This window comes from Colius striatus, chromosome 1 (assembly GCF_028858725.1).
Source record: "Colius striatus isolate bColStr4 chromosome 1, bColStr4.1.hap1, whole genome shotgun sequence".
Classification (NCBI taxonomy): domain Eukaryota; kingdom Metazoa; phylum Chordata; class Aves; order Coliiformes; family Coliidae; genus Colius; species Colius striatus.
Genome location: NC_084759.1, coordinates 118,056,309 through 118,070,779, shown reverse-complemented (window position 1 = coordinate 118,070,779; position 14,471 = coordinate 118,056,309). Strand labels below are relative to the sequence as shown.

Genomic DNA, 14,471 nt, shown 5'->3' with positions numbered 1-14,471 from the left:
CTGGGGTGCAACTTTTGCCAGCACAGCCAAAAAACAGGCATGGACGCAAAACGAAAATTTCAGATGCTAATGGGAAACACAAGTAACAGCTGCCTTCCTCCTTCCTGTACCTTGCCCTGACACCAAGGACCAGCAAATGGAGGGGGAAAGTTTGAAAAGGCTGGCTTTATCTCCCTCATTGCAGTGAGCTATAAAAGAAGCGCTGCTTGGTTCATTACCTCAGACTAGTTGAGTGAAGGGTTTCACAGTTCTATGTCCTATTGTTCCTTTTATTCTGGAGAGAAAACGGGGAGAGCTACAGCTACATTAAATCCCAGGTCACAGCTTGAAAGCGAGCAAAGTTTATTGTAGCTTTCTTCGTGCAAACCAGAGTATGGCCAGCAGCAGCAAGAACTTATAACTTACATAGCTTTACCATGGTATGAGATTCAAAGGAAAACCACGTAAAAGAAACCATTTCAGAAACCCTTCCCCCAAACTAGACAGCAACATGATAAGTTTGGGAGAGGAAACTAAGAAATTAAAATACATATTTGCATTCTCCCACCTTTCCTCTTTGCATTTGCAACTTAAATAGGCTTCTTTGGATTTAGCAGATTTTCTGATGAAGGTTCTCTTTGAACCTACATCAACATTATAAAACCATACAAGTAAAAAAATATATTTTTTTACCAGGATCTATGCAAACTTAGTGCTTATCTTCAGCTTCTCCTAACGCCCAGGAAGACCTTCGGCAAGGTCCAAGTTCTAATGGTAGATCAGGTTTTAACCCTGTGTACTAAAGGAGGTGTATCAGTGTGGCTTTGCTGAAGATCAGCTGGCTATGCAACTGCTTCACTCTAGAAGCTGAAATAGATGGAAAATTCATTATTTTACCTTTATGCAAACACAACAATAATCTCACTCCACAGAGTTTTCCCAAATCCATTTAAGACCAGTTACTATTTATAAATTATAGCTAGAGTTCATTCAAGCTTTCCCCTTCCTGCTGTGAGAGCTGCAATGCTACACATGCTCTTACTTTCAGAACTGAAGAGCTATGAAGAGTCATTGCACATGTTCCTTTTTATTACCAAACTTAAAAGGCTGAGTGTAGACTTGGGGACAGTTCAGCACCTTGGCTAGCATTTGAAAAAAAGAGTATGGAGCTGACCATTTTCTATTACTTTTTTCCGCATAACCTGTCAGCACTTCCTTTACTTTGGTAGAGTTACATTTTTGTCTCTCTCTAAAGAGAAATTCAGATTTGCTAGCAAGACTGCAAACCTTAAATAGTCAAGGACATCTCTACAAGTTGGACCAGCAAAACATTTTTGGTCTTGGCTTTGTAGAAGACAGTAAGGAGCTTTTCAGTTTGAAAAGCAGAAGTATCCCAGAGGCTAAGGAAATCCTATCAGTCCCTAACTTCAGAGGGTAGAGGAGCAGAAACTGCCTGATTTCCAATGTTAAACCCACCCATTATGGAAAGAAATAGGAAAGGGAAGCCTGCCAAACATCAACTAGTGTAATTCTTCAGAAAGAGTGCATATGCATTCACATTGGCCCCGTTTTAAAGAGCTATCAGCTCTCCTTGACAGTGATTGCAACAATTGAAAGTTACATCTTCATATCTTGTATATGGGTGAAATCTTCCAATATTCTTCTTTGGGGAAAGGAAGGAGGATGGGGAAGTCTCAGAAAAAGAAACTTCTGTGGACGTTTCTGTGCGTGCAGCTGGATCCAGTACACGTAGCACCTAAGGATAGAAAAAATGGAGTGTGATAATATATTTAGTTTAATGAGTTTTATCCTTCTCTAACAGGATTTCTATTCAAAAGCAATTTTTCAGGTTTTTTTTCCATGTTGAAAACTAGATACTCATCTATCCAGACCCTCAGTGTAAAGACACAAAGTACTGTTTATACGTTAGTAACGTCCATCAGAAATACAAGGTATGATTTTATTAAACAGAAAAAAATCTATAATGTTTTTAGCAAAGTTGAGCATAAGCAGGCAAGACCACCACAGATCTCCAGACACTGGGAGCTTCCTACTTCTCAACTATTACTCAATTGCTTACAGGCTTAACTGTCGATCTAGTTTGGGAAGCTTGATGTTTCAATAGCAAAGTGGAACCTGATCTTGAAAGATAATCATATAGCATCTCTCTGTGTTTTCACTTACTTTCAAGAGAGCTCATTTTTAGGGCAACAGAAACTACTGCTGAAGTGTTATGACATATTCCTACCTGAATTTCTTCTCCCACTCAGTTTTTTAACTCAATTAAGTAATTTTAATTGGCTTCCTCCCAACACATTAACTCTGAATAAATTTTGACCCAGTCATTTGTGGAACTAGGGACAGAAACAGTATGTGTCATCATATTATTTATGTTGTTCTGGTTATTCTTCTATGCTTTTTTAATTTTGGTTGGTTGGTTTTGGGCTTCTTTTGGTTTGTGCAGTTTGGGGTTTTTTGAGTCTTTTTTTTGGAGGGAAACAGACAGCTCTATTGATCATGTTTCCTCTGCATACAGTTTTTTGAAAAGGCAAGATAGTAGTTAACACAAAGTAAGTGGGTTTTTTTTTTCTGGGGAGAACACTCTGTGCTGACAGCTTGAGATGTCTGAAGAGTGCTTACCATTTCAGCCATTTTCTCGGCGGGAGTACTGCAAAACTCCACAACTGTTGAAGTCTTTTTTGGACTGTTAGTGCCAACATTTCCAAGAAGATGGGAGCTTACAGCTTTGGCTAGTTTACAATTCACAGCTGCCAGCTCTGTTGTAGTGTATGGTTGGGCACTAGGATAATATGTCTGTTGTCTCCCCCATTGAAGAGAAACCATCAGCTCCTCCAGCAGCCTGTGCAGAAAGAAGCACTGTTAGTGTTGTATTCTATACTATTAGCACACAGCTTGCTTCAGAGGAATTGTCCCTCCAAGACTTACTCCACAAGCTAAATGTTACCAAAAAAAAAAAAACCCACAAAAATCAAATCACCACGGGAATAAGAAAAATAGTGCTTAAAACCAAGGAGGCAAACAGGCTGTTCTCCAAGGCAAAGCCTCACCAACACAGTATTTCAATACTGGTAAAACTTATTAACATCTGGCAGAATAAGCACTAAAAAGTCAAGACAAGTAGAAGAATCTTTGTGTTCTCGAAGGAGACAAAGGAGACTAGAGGTCAAGACAGTAAGTGATGAAATAGAGAAAGCCTGAGGACATGAAGGATGTCAGTTCAACAGCATATTATTACCCTTAAGACCTCACACCTCCAGGGAATGAAGAAAGAATTAATGTTGCTTTGGCTCTTTCAGCTCTGAGACTGGAAAGTGACCATACTATCAAACAGCACAACTGACCTTAGTTGAATATCACTGGAAGGGGGGAAAATTATGACACGCTGTCAAAAAAGAAGTTTTAACAGAGGTAGTCTGAGTTAGAAAAATCATACCTCTGTGTATCAATCATCTCTTGTCGGAACTGATCGCGTTCATTCAGCAAATCCTGGATTGCACTTTGTGCATCCCTGGTTTGACGCTGAAGAACTGCTCTGGTATTGGTTAGCTCATCAGCCATAACCCTGCAAAAGAAATCTTCAATCAGTGGTGTAAATCAGCAGTTTGAAAAGTCACTTTTGTTCTATTACAGACCATAGTTTATCAGCTCAAACTACGGATTTAGCTGCTCTTCTCACTCCCTCACCACTACAGAGCCTGTAGCAACCTAATACAAAGGATACCTATTAAGAATCATTTCTGTTCAACTACAGTCAATGCAAGTGTTTGACTTGGTGCGTTTCAACAGTCTTATGTCACTTACTAGATCTGTATTAACAGACATTTCAAAATACCTTGGGTATGTGACCATGGTGGGCAAAGATTCTGAGAGATAAAAAGCTAAATGTATTTTGGTTTACTGACAGAGTTCTCCCAAGTGTGCTGTAACCACATCTTTTCATACACATCTCTAGAAGTGATGGCTATGGCTACCGACTGCATTCATTCACCTCTTTGCCTCTCTCAGGGTCATTAACTAGATGTTTACATGTGCCAGAAACGAACATTTAAGAGCTACAAATGAGACAACTGCTGTCACATCTTGACATGCCATGAGGCTTGGCACTGACCCCTCAAGAAAGTATATAAAATGTCTGCAATCATGTAAATGCAAAACCCAGAATGGCATTTAAACAAGAACCAGTTCAAAACCTCACATCTCAGTGAACTAGGATGTTACAATATCAAAGGGTGTTACTCTAAGCACATTGCCAGGGACTCACATCCCTGATCTTCGAACTCCTATTAATGCTAAAGAAACAAGTTAAAAGTCTAATCCATTGTCAAATGAAGTTTTTGACCTTCAGACCAGCTTTTACGGTTACAGAAGTAACACTACTAGTCTTTAATGAAGAGGTTCCCCTGCTCACTCTCCCATACTGAGCCACTCTCCCCAGTAGATCCCTGAATCACTATCAGCAGAGGTCTTAAATCAACTTTGCAAATCGATGATTGTATCATACTGGGGAGGTGGGGATGAAAATCAAGCTAATTACCTTTAAGCCAAGACAGCTGTCCTGGAAGACACTTTGAAACCCTAAACTGCAGACAATATATCAGAATTAACTCGAGAGGTTGACGAGAGCTGTAGTGAAGATTTTAGAAGGTTTTGGGACCCACTGGATTACCTTTGAAAGGCAGAACTATTGATATTTACAAGGACCTTGCTTTCTTTGTGACTTTTCAGTATGCTCAGACTTCACAGCAGGTGTCAGAGTAGCTCTGTGGCTGTCCCCTGTGTATCTACCCTCATTGCCAGGCACTGCAGTGGGCATATGGAATGAAAGGCAGTACAAGAAGGGCGTTACAAGAGCTGTGGAAGAGGCAGTACCTGCTGGCCAGGAATTTGCTTCGCCACACATCACATTGGATAGACATCCGCTCTAGTTGTTCAGACAACTGAGACAAGTTCCGGCCCAGCACTTCATTTTCTAGGATCAGCTGGTTTTTCTCCCGAGCCATCCGTTCAAAGTGATACTGCAGATCGTCCCCAACAGAAGCAACGAGTAACTTCTTCAGCTCACGATTCACCTACAATTAGACCAGACTGCCTTGCAATGATCAATATGGAATGAAACACCTTCTACTTCCAAGAACGCAGTGCAAGTCATTGCAAATTGCTAGCAATATGTTTTCTCTTTACAGAATGAGGTGCATGCAATGCAGAGTATATTAAGCCTCACTCTAGTGAGCATAAACATTTGAGACTAATGCGCGTTTAACACATTCTGTTTTATTCAGACAGAAGCCAAAGAGGAAGGATGAAAGCCTGCTACAAGAAACAAAATTTTAGTAGCATTTGAGTCCTGAACCAGTAAGATAAAGGATTTTCAAGACATTCAGAGATTATATTACATAGAAAATTATAGTCACTCCTTCTATGGCATAACATTTTTCACTTTGCAGTTGCATTGAGGAGCAAAATCTTTCTTCATGAAAGATCCCTTTCCCTGCAGCCCTCTAACGCATTTCTCCCAGCTTCAAGACTTTGATTCTTTCATCTGTTGTCAGAGCAGTAGCACTGCATTACATAGATGTACTTGTAACTCTGTATGTTAGCTGGTAAGTTCAAAAGGGAAACCGTTTGTTTCAAGGCTGGAGCATCACAACAGTTCTTTGGTCACATTCACAAACTGCTTATACAAACCAAAGCACTTCAGCTGTGTGAGAGAAAATACCTTTCACTTCTTACCTCTGTCTGAATACGCAGCTGATTAGAGAGACCTTCTTTATCCTGTAACAATCGCTTTTCCGAATTCTTTAGCTTTTCAATTGCATTTTTCAGCTCTACGTGTTCTTTCTTGGGATCTGCAGCTCCATCTGACTGATGGAACGTGTCTCCTTTATGTCCCACCGATTTAGCTACCTTAGCATTTTTAGTTGGAACAATGTGGGTGATAGCCGCTTTGGGGACTAATATACGAATAGCTTCAATCTCCACTGATTTATCAGCGTGTACTTTCCCCAGCTGCAGAACTCCAGGACTCAGTGAGGAGATGGTTTTTTTATGTGGGCTGTGGTGAACTGGATGGTTCGTGGTGTTGGCTCCAGTGATTACTTCCACTGATTCAGCTGTCTGCTCTGTTTCCATACCATCTCCAGGTCTTCGGATGGGTGACGAGGCATCATCAACTACAACTTAGAAATAGCAAAGTTTACCACCTTTCACCTTTTTATAGTCTCACCGTAACTCTTCACTTAATTTCTGTACTTCAAAGTTGAAGATTTTAATTGCACACTGCATGTGTAAAATACTGCAGCAGCAGTTATCACGCACAAGTTAGAGGAGTCCTTACTCAAGCGTGTATTGTTCATTAACACTAACAGTACGAGACACAAATGTTGATCTGAACTATATTAATCTTAATTTCCTGCTGCCATACCAGATGAAATCCTGACATGAAAAAGAGCTAGTACAGAGAAAATTCTTGACATTATTACTCATAGGCTGAAAGCAAAATCAGGTTTTGGGAGCTGTCTCATTTTAAAGGCAAAAATGAAAGTAAAAGCAGCTGTTAGCTACATAGCTACTAACACCTTAAGAAGTTTCAGACTCTTAAGTACTATCTGACAGGTGTTTTACTTGTCAAAGTGAAGGCCTAAGAAAAGCCAACAAGCCAGCTTGCTTCATTTCCAATCCATAGACCCCAGGAGTCCCACTAATGCTGCATTCTTCCATATTCCAATATGCACAATAATGTTTAGTGAAATAAACTTTGCTTAAGTTCAGTAAGTTTTCAGCTGAATATTATTGTAGTAAAGTTTCCTCAAAATGGGTGAAAGGAAGAAAGTTTCTTAGAGCACAGCTACACATACTGCTTTTCATCCTGTGGGCGCTAATGTGAGCCTGTGTTTTCTATCCAAATAATGTATTTCAAAAATGCTGTGGTGACACCACTGTATTGCCCTACTGTCAAGGTGGCTGAATCAGTACCAACAGGTTCTAAACACCAGAGGAAGACTGACAGACAAGTGTACAGATTACCAGTGACTAACTTGTTTTTCAATATAAAGATGGATTAGAAAAGTACTTTCAATTAGGTGTTCCATTCAGGCAGCTCTAGTTTTTGCTGCAATAATGGAGTCACATAACTACTTACTAATAGCTACATTAAAAAAAAAAAAGTTTAAATGAATGAAGCCTGGCATATAGTGTAACTCTGGCCTTTAGAATTTAAGTACTTTGAATGCAGCCTGCTTAGATATCACATGAACAAACCACCTACCTTTTTCTAGAGATGCCATTTTCTCTTCAGCAGCCAGCTCTTCTGACATATGTTAAGACTGAGAAAGAAATGAGGAGGGGGAAAAAAAATCTTTAGTAAGGTAACAGTGACAGTTAATTTCGGATTATCCTGTTTTCTAGTACACCTCCAAATTGTAGTTCAGTAGCACAGTGAAAAAACATATGCTGAAACAAAAAGAAAAGAACCTCAAAATTAGTAAGACCACAGCAGGACCCAAAAAGTTAAAAGAAAAAAGGCCTGTGAGGCTTCTGTCGCTGCTTTTTTTCGCTAAGAGCTGAACTTCAACTCCTATTTCTTGCTCCTCATTCAATTCCAGTTTCCATTTCTCCAATTTATATCTTTCTGGTCTCCTTTTTTTTTTTTTCGAGTGAGCTGTCGTCTTACCCTTTAAAACTCTGTAACACTCCCAGAGCCCAACTGCATGACCGTGCAGATAAACCAAGACCATCACAGAACCGCCAAGAAAGGGAAATCCCACACTGTGCTTAAAGCTGACAAAGTGAGAAGGAAATGATGACAACTGCACAGTTGCACAATTGCTTCAATACCACTTCCTAATACCACTCCCAGCCAAAGCAGGAGTCAGTGCCCTGAGCAGCTGCCCATGCTTAGTTTAACCCAACCGTAAAACTTTACTTCCAGTTGCTGGGGGGGAACAGTAAAATTTCACCCCCAGTGGCCATCCTGGCCATCTTCTCCCTTACCCATTAATGCTATTGACCATGGCTTTCTTTATCCACATGTCCATCCACTCAATTTCCCAGCTCTTTCATCCCCCTTTTCTAGAGTCTGTCACTACAGACAAGCCACAGTCTCTTACTTCATTAGTTTGAGATCGATATATTGCTGTTTTGATTTTGTTTGGTGTTTTTTTGTCAGTTCCCTCTGTTACTGAAGCCCTTCCTTCCTTTCATTATACCACTAGCTGAAAGGCTTAACTACAACTTTGACTTCTGTTGCTACAGCTCTCTGCCCTGAAAAGAGAATGGCAGCAGTGAGCACACAACTGCCAGCTTTCTGGATTCAAGATTTGTTTTGTGGAAGATGGGTTTATCTTTTGTGATGACCAGAAGACAAAAGCAACACCTTTACTTCCTTGAGCTTTCTCAAACTATTGATAGAGGAATATCTCTCTATCTGTCACTTCCTGCAGCTAAACTTATGTTTTTGCTTATTTAATACCATAATAAGTTAATCGCTGCTACTGTTAATTTTTGAAGATCTTTACTCATACTCATTCGAGAAGGACGAAAATGTGGCTGCTCAAAGGTGAAAATACTCAATAATAAGACTGATTACGAGCATTTTGTCTTATGTGCTGCATCTGAGACTACCTGATGATCCTCCTCCTTCAGTGTTCACATTACAATACTCTTCTTACTATCCTGTTACATGCAAAGCCTCAGCATAAGCCTCCACACACATCCCCCTTTTATTACACTCCTACAGGCAAAGCTCCTTCACTGGTTGAATCGTTAACCATGGTGTTACCAAAATCTATAACAGCAAAGCACTCTCTAAAGCAGGTTTTATAGTTCAGAAAGCTGACATTAGTTTCTCGCCCTGCTGGGTGCACGGGGGATCTCTCTACCTATCGTGAACACAGCACTCCTTATATACCTTAGAAAGAAATGAAGCAACTATCTCATTTTAGGCACTGTGGCCTTGCTGAAACTGTTTTGAGGTTGTTTGCCTACTCAGTCCCTCAGTTTACAGCCAAAACATAACTGTCTTGCTGTCACCAGGTTCCCTCCCTCAGCCGCTCATCAGGCTGGTTTCTAAGGTCTCCTGCTCACAAGTGTCTGCACTTTTACATACTTTTTACCCTTTGCTTGCAGCAACCTCATCAATCATCACTCAAAGTCCAAATCATACTTGAAATAGTAAATGAAGAGTGAGATTTGGATCTATAAATGAGGAGGGGGAAAAGACTGAGGGAGGAATCTTATTAATATTCACAAATATCTAATTGGTGGGCGTCAGGAGGTTGGGGTATAACTTTTTTCTATTGTATCTAGCAACAGGACAAGGGGTAATGGGATGAAGCTGAAACACAAGAAATTCCATTTAAACTTAAGAAAAAGCTATTTTCCTGTTCAGGTGAGGGAGCCCTGGCACAGGCTGCCCAGAGGGGTTGTGGAATCTCCTTCCTTGGAGGTCTTCAAGACCCACCTGGACATGTTCCTATGCAACCTGATCTAGGTTGAACTGCTTCTACAAGTGGGTTGGACTAGATGATCTCTAAAGGTCCCTTCCAACCCTACCATTCTGTGATTCTATGATTCTATGAATCTGAGAAGGGGTCTACAGACGATGAGAACTCTCTCAAGTCTGGTATCAGCTGCACTTTTCAGCTAACATCGTACCCTGTAGAACCCCACAGGCGACACTCAACGCGAGGAAATCCTGTATTACTACAGCCAAGTCACGACCCACGAAGGCCTCGGCAAACCACCGCTGACCCACCTTCGGCCACCCAGCCCCTGCCGCAACTCGGCTACCACGGGTGAGGAGTTGCCCCCTCTCATCTCAGCCCGGTAAGCGAGAGCTCGACCTTACCCACCGCTCTGGAGAAAGGGATTTCTCACCTTACGACAGCGCCGGCCAACGCGGACCGAGTCCTACCCCGCCTGCCTCAGGCAGCCAGTCCCTGCCGCTCTCGCGCTCCGGTCTTGCCGCCACCGGGCCGGCCGTTTGCCCCAGGCCCCGGGAGACCCTCGCGAGAGGGGCGGTGGGGCCGTGAGGAGGCCACCGGGCCGGGCGGCAGCACTGTAGCGATCGACCCCGCGACTGCCACGGCCGCCGCTTCGCAAGCTTCCGCTTCCTGCGGCTGGCGGAGCGCTGCCGGGTGACGAGCCTCCCCGTCACCCAATCGCTGGGGCCGTACGCGGCGGCGGGGCCGCGGTTGCCAGGGCGCGGCGTCGCGTCGCTTCACGTCGGGCTGGCGGCGGTAGCAGGGTGAGGCGGGACGTCTGCCGTCGCCATGGTGAGTCGGGGCGAGCAGGGCCGAGTGGCGGTAGCGATGCGCGGTTGTGCCGCCCCCTTTCCGCCGGGGTGGACGGCGTCCCCAAGCTCAGCCCCGGGGCAGGTGATGCCGCGCTCCCCTCAGGGGCCACGCACGCCACCGTGCGCAGGCGGCGGGAGTGGAGTGGAGCGGAGCGGGACAGGGAGGTGTCGCCACTGACCTCCGCCTGCCCGGTGGGTGCCGGTGGGGTTTGCCCTGGCTGGAGATTCGTTGTAGCCCTTTCTGTCGCTCTTCTGAGTGATCTGGTGAGGCGCAGGATACCCATCTGGAAAGCTGCCTGAGCCTCCCTGAATTATGATCAGACTAGTCCAGAAATCCCTGAGGGACCCAGTGGGAAGGCATCTGGTGAATTTTAAGAAGATGCCCTAAACTTTAGGTGTGGCAGTCTTTATTCTTGCCTGCATGTTCTATTTAGTAGTGCAAGAAAGATGGACAGGACGTCGTGGAGGAAATAATGAAAACACGGTTTGCACTGACAATGTAACTGACCCTTTTGATGAAGATGGCGTGCAAAAACCAGTGTTGCAAGGCTGATTGAAAGCCGACAACTTTGAATCGAATTTTGTACTCAACCACATGCAACCGGATACATGTAAGAGCCTGGGTGATGCACCTGCTAAGGTGCTCAGCTTTAAATACGTGCTTCAAGCAGCTCAGCCTTGCCCCAGCTCTTCCAGCCTGTGTAGCAGCTGTGTTTGCACCTGGCTTTCAGAACACAAACTCGAGATTGGTATTTGCCACTGAAGTAGGAATGCCCCTGTTTGGTTTCAAATATAGCAGTTACAAGAGCTCCTGCTTTAGGTGTTGGCACAGATGTCCGCTTGTGCAAAACGTTTGTTTTGTTGTAGTTGACTGTCACTATGAGTGCGATGTGTTTCTAACCTCCCTTTATTTCTGAGGTGGCACCAAGTTAGCAGATGCAATAAAGTGTTGTTGAATCTTACAGCAACCTCTAACAAAATGTTTTGTGGTGAATTTGTTTCGAAAAGCCTTCGGTGACAACAACTGCACAACTTGTTGACATAATTTCATTACATTGTGGTATTTATAGTTCACAGAGGCTTTTTTTTTTCATGTGTTTTAAAGTTTAGATTTCTTTTTTCCATTCTTTCCAGTTTTCTTTAAATGTGGTATTTAATCTGTACATGGTTTGCCAATTGACGTGGGTTTGACTGCTGCTGAACAGAGCAGAATACTTGCTTTTGGTGTCTTAGATCTTCCTAGTGCCATGTTTGCCTTTTTTTCCCCCCATCTGTACTTCATTGCACTGTAATTGCAACCCACTAACACTGAGATTTTTTCCCCATGTTTTTGTTGTCTAGCTAGTTTTTTCTCTTGTATTCTCTTGATCATCACTGTAGTACTTTGCATCTATCTATAGAATTTCAGACCATCAATTTGAGTTCTGCTTATGTTTACTCAATTGTGTATAATCTTTCCCACCTGCATTGTCAGTTCAGATTCTGAAAATAGGCTTTATCTCTTTCATTGTCCATTTTTCTAGGGAAACATTAAATAAAGCCATGTGCATGGCAGATCACTGTGGAACCCCATTTGACTTCTAGTTTGCAAGAGAAGTATTCCTCATTACTTCTTCATATAGTAGTCATAATTGCTCTTTGGTTTAGGCCATAATTGCCTTCTCAGCTTGTCAGACTCTCTCAATCAACGCCAAGTTTGCCACATCTGTAGCTTCTCACTTACTGTATCAGAAAAAAAAAGATTTGTTCTTGACAGAAATGTATTATTCACAAATTCCCATTATCTGCTTTTTATTATCATATTGTCTTCTTTGATGCTTAATGACTGACTGCTTAGTAGCTCATTCCATTATCTTCCGAAAGACTACAGTTAGGTTGGCTGTCTCTCTTGACCTTCTCTAGTGCCCTGGAACCTCTCTTGTTTTTCTCTGACCTTTCAAACATTACAGAGTCCCACATGTGTCTTTTATACTTAAAAGGCCATCAATTTTCTCACTTATGTACCCTTTCTCCTGCCAGCTTCCTAAAATACAGTAAGAATAATTGGGTAGCTGTAAGACAATGGGAAAATAGATGCTTTAGGAACATGTATTTCCCAGTTAGGTGTGGAGACAGCATCCTGGGAAGGAGATAAGTTCTGTGCTTGTTGGATACCAGCACTTTACACATCTGATCCATCTCAAACATTTTCAAAACATCTTTTCTCAAAACCAAAAAAAATGAATCTTTCTGGTGGATTCAAATATTGACCTACAAGCTGGAACCTAATTATTACATTCTAAAAGTAATACATTTTCTGCTAGAAAGCTTGGCCAATCACTAGTACTGTGTTGCTTCCCATCAGTTGTATAGATTGCATTATTTTTAATATATATACCCACCCAGAAAAAACTGTTACAAGTCACATCATGAGCACAGAAAGAAAAATGTAGTAACTTTTAGTGGAACCAGTTGGGAGTCTACTTGTGTTAGACCCTGTACTTCAGTCATATGGAAGCTGTGCACTGGAAATAGTTGTGTGTATTGTGGAACTGGGCACATAACTGTGGAGGAACCTAAGGTAAGGAGATAAATGGGGTTTTATTTGTCTTTCTGTGATAGCACTTTAGCTTAAAGGTCTACTCATCATCGAAAAATAGTTTTCATTGTCATCAGATGGCAGTTATTTCAGATCAGCTCTAATGCATTCTGGCATCTTGATTGTACACGTGTGACACACAGCTCCTGTAGATGGTGAGCAGTAAATTCCCAAAGGGAAACTTACTTCCTTCTGTTAGAGGTGTGCTTTCTCTCTTGGCTGCTGGAATGCATTATTGTTTAATGATGCCTTTCGTGTAATCACCTGCAGGGACATATTGGGCCATCATCTTTAATTTCTTTTTATTAATAAGTTTGGTGCACTCTGACACTTGAGAGTGTTCCAGATATAGAATATACAGCATTTGCCAGAGAACAGTGCCCTCTGTATGCAAGCAGAGCCTTGTTGTACTTAAAGAGGCTGTGTGTAGGCGCAGTTGGATGATTTCCTTTCCTGCCACTCTTTAAAACTATTCTTACCCTTGCACATCTAACAGCTGCAGCCTACATTACAAAGACTTTTTGAACAACAGGACTAATATTACTTCTGTCTTGACTGTAAAGAAATTGAGGCACATAAAGGCCAGGTGACTTGTGTAGCATGATGCCATCTAGCTTTGATTTTGTAGATGTAGAAGTAGATAGTGAAATTAAAGTGTCCAATTGCCTTAATTCTTTTTGCAAAGTTTTGGGAAAATATATATGAAGCAGACTGTCCTGGAGTATGTTGCCAGAGCTTGTGCTCTTTTAATTTTGACCACAATCTTGAATGTATCTGGAGATGAGCACTTCAGCTGACTTTAATGGAAAATGTTATAACTTACATGTTACATGGTTGTTGTTATCATTATCATCAGTTAATTGGTAAAACCCCTAGCTTAGACAATATCAACATGGAGATTATCAGTTTACACAGGGAGGAAAAATCAATAAGTTTTAAAAATGGTTTTATTCTTCAGTGAAAGAGACTTATTTCATGTTTTGAAAAATGGATCTTAGAAACTGGAAAGCGAACCAGCCATTTCTAGAGCTTGACAGTGAGTCCTGAGTTTCTCATGGTCCAGCATATCATCATGTAGTCAAATTTTCAGCTGAAGTCTTCATAAAGTCAATGCAGCTCATGGGGCAGTTGTGGAATATACATTGGTTTACAGGGATTGCATTTGGGAACTAGTAATCTCAACCATACTGGATTAGCTGGTAAGATGAGATAACTTTGGTAAATAGCTGTCATTCAGAGCTAATTATATAAACAGGCAAAACTCTTTACTGCTAATAGACTTTCCTGATCAAGTGCACTTCTATAAAATAGCTTTTCTTTAACAATTTAAAAAAAAAATTGCAGTTTTGACTTTTCCAGGAAAAGATGCAAAATCTTCCCCAAAGATGCTTTCCTAATGCTAGAGAAGATTTGTTTCTTTGGTCTTAAAAAAAGGACTAAATTTCATTAGAATGCCAGCTTGTGATTACATTGATTTTTTAAATTTTCTTTTCAGCTGTAAAGTGGCCTGACCCTTTCAATTGTAAACTTGCATGACCACCCACAAAGACAAGTTTACTTACTTAATGGCTAACTGTCATTTGCAGCATTTCATCACGGGGA

The 14,471-nt window shown here is 41.7% G+C and overlaps 2 protein-coding genes across 3 annotated transcripts in view; one reads left to right on the top strand and one right to left on the bottom strand.

Annotated features, from left to right (window-relative positions):
* Window positions 1–325: 325 nt before the first annotated feature.
* Window positions 326–10,085, bottom strand: BLZF1 (basic leucine zipper nuclear factor 1). Of its 2 annotated transcripts, none has more exons than XM_062004819.1 (7): window positions 9,874–10,085; window positions 7,265–7,322; window positions 5,731–6,176; window positions 4,870–5,069; window positions 3,434–3,562; window positions 2,620–2,839; window positions 326–1,735 (listed from the first exon to the last, which is right to left on the bottom strand). In XM_062004819.1, exons 2-7 carry the CDS (start codon window positions 7,311–7,313, stop codon window positions 1,550–1,552), a joined length of 1,230 nt encoding a protein of 409 aa, XP_061860803.1. In that variant the 5' UTR covers window positions 7,314–7,322; window positions 9,874–10,085; the 3' UTR covers window positions 326–1,549. The 2 variants fall into 2 exon arrangements, with proteins under 2 accessions (XP_061860803.1, XP_061860811.1); XM_062004827.1 differs by having other exon boundaries at window positions 5,731–6,170.
* A 109-nt stretch (window positions 10,086–10,194) lies between these two features.
* NME7 (NME/NM23 family member 7) overlaps window positions 10,195–14,471 on the top strand; it is a 93,885-nt gene continuing 89,608 nt past the window's right edge. The window contains exon 1 of the mRNA XM_062004731.1: window positions 10,195–10,271. Within this exon, the coding sequence (XP_061860715.1) occupies window positions 10,269–10,271 (3 nt within the window). The 5' untranslated portion in view covers window positions 10,195–10,268. The remainder of the gene's footprint in view (window positions 10,272–14,471) is intronic.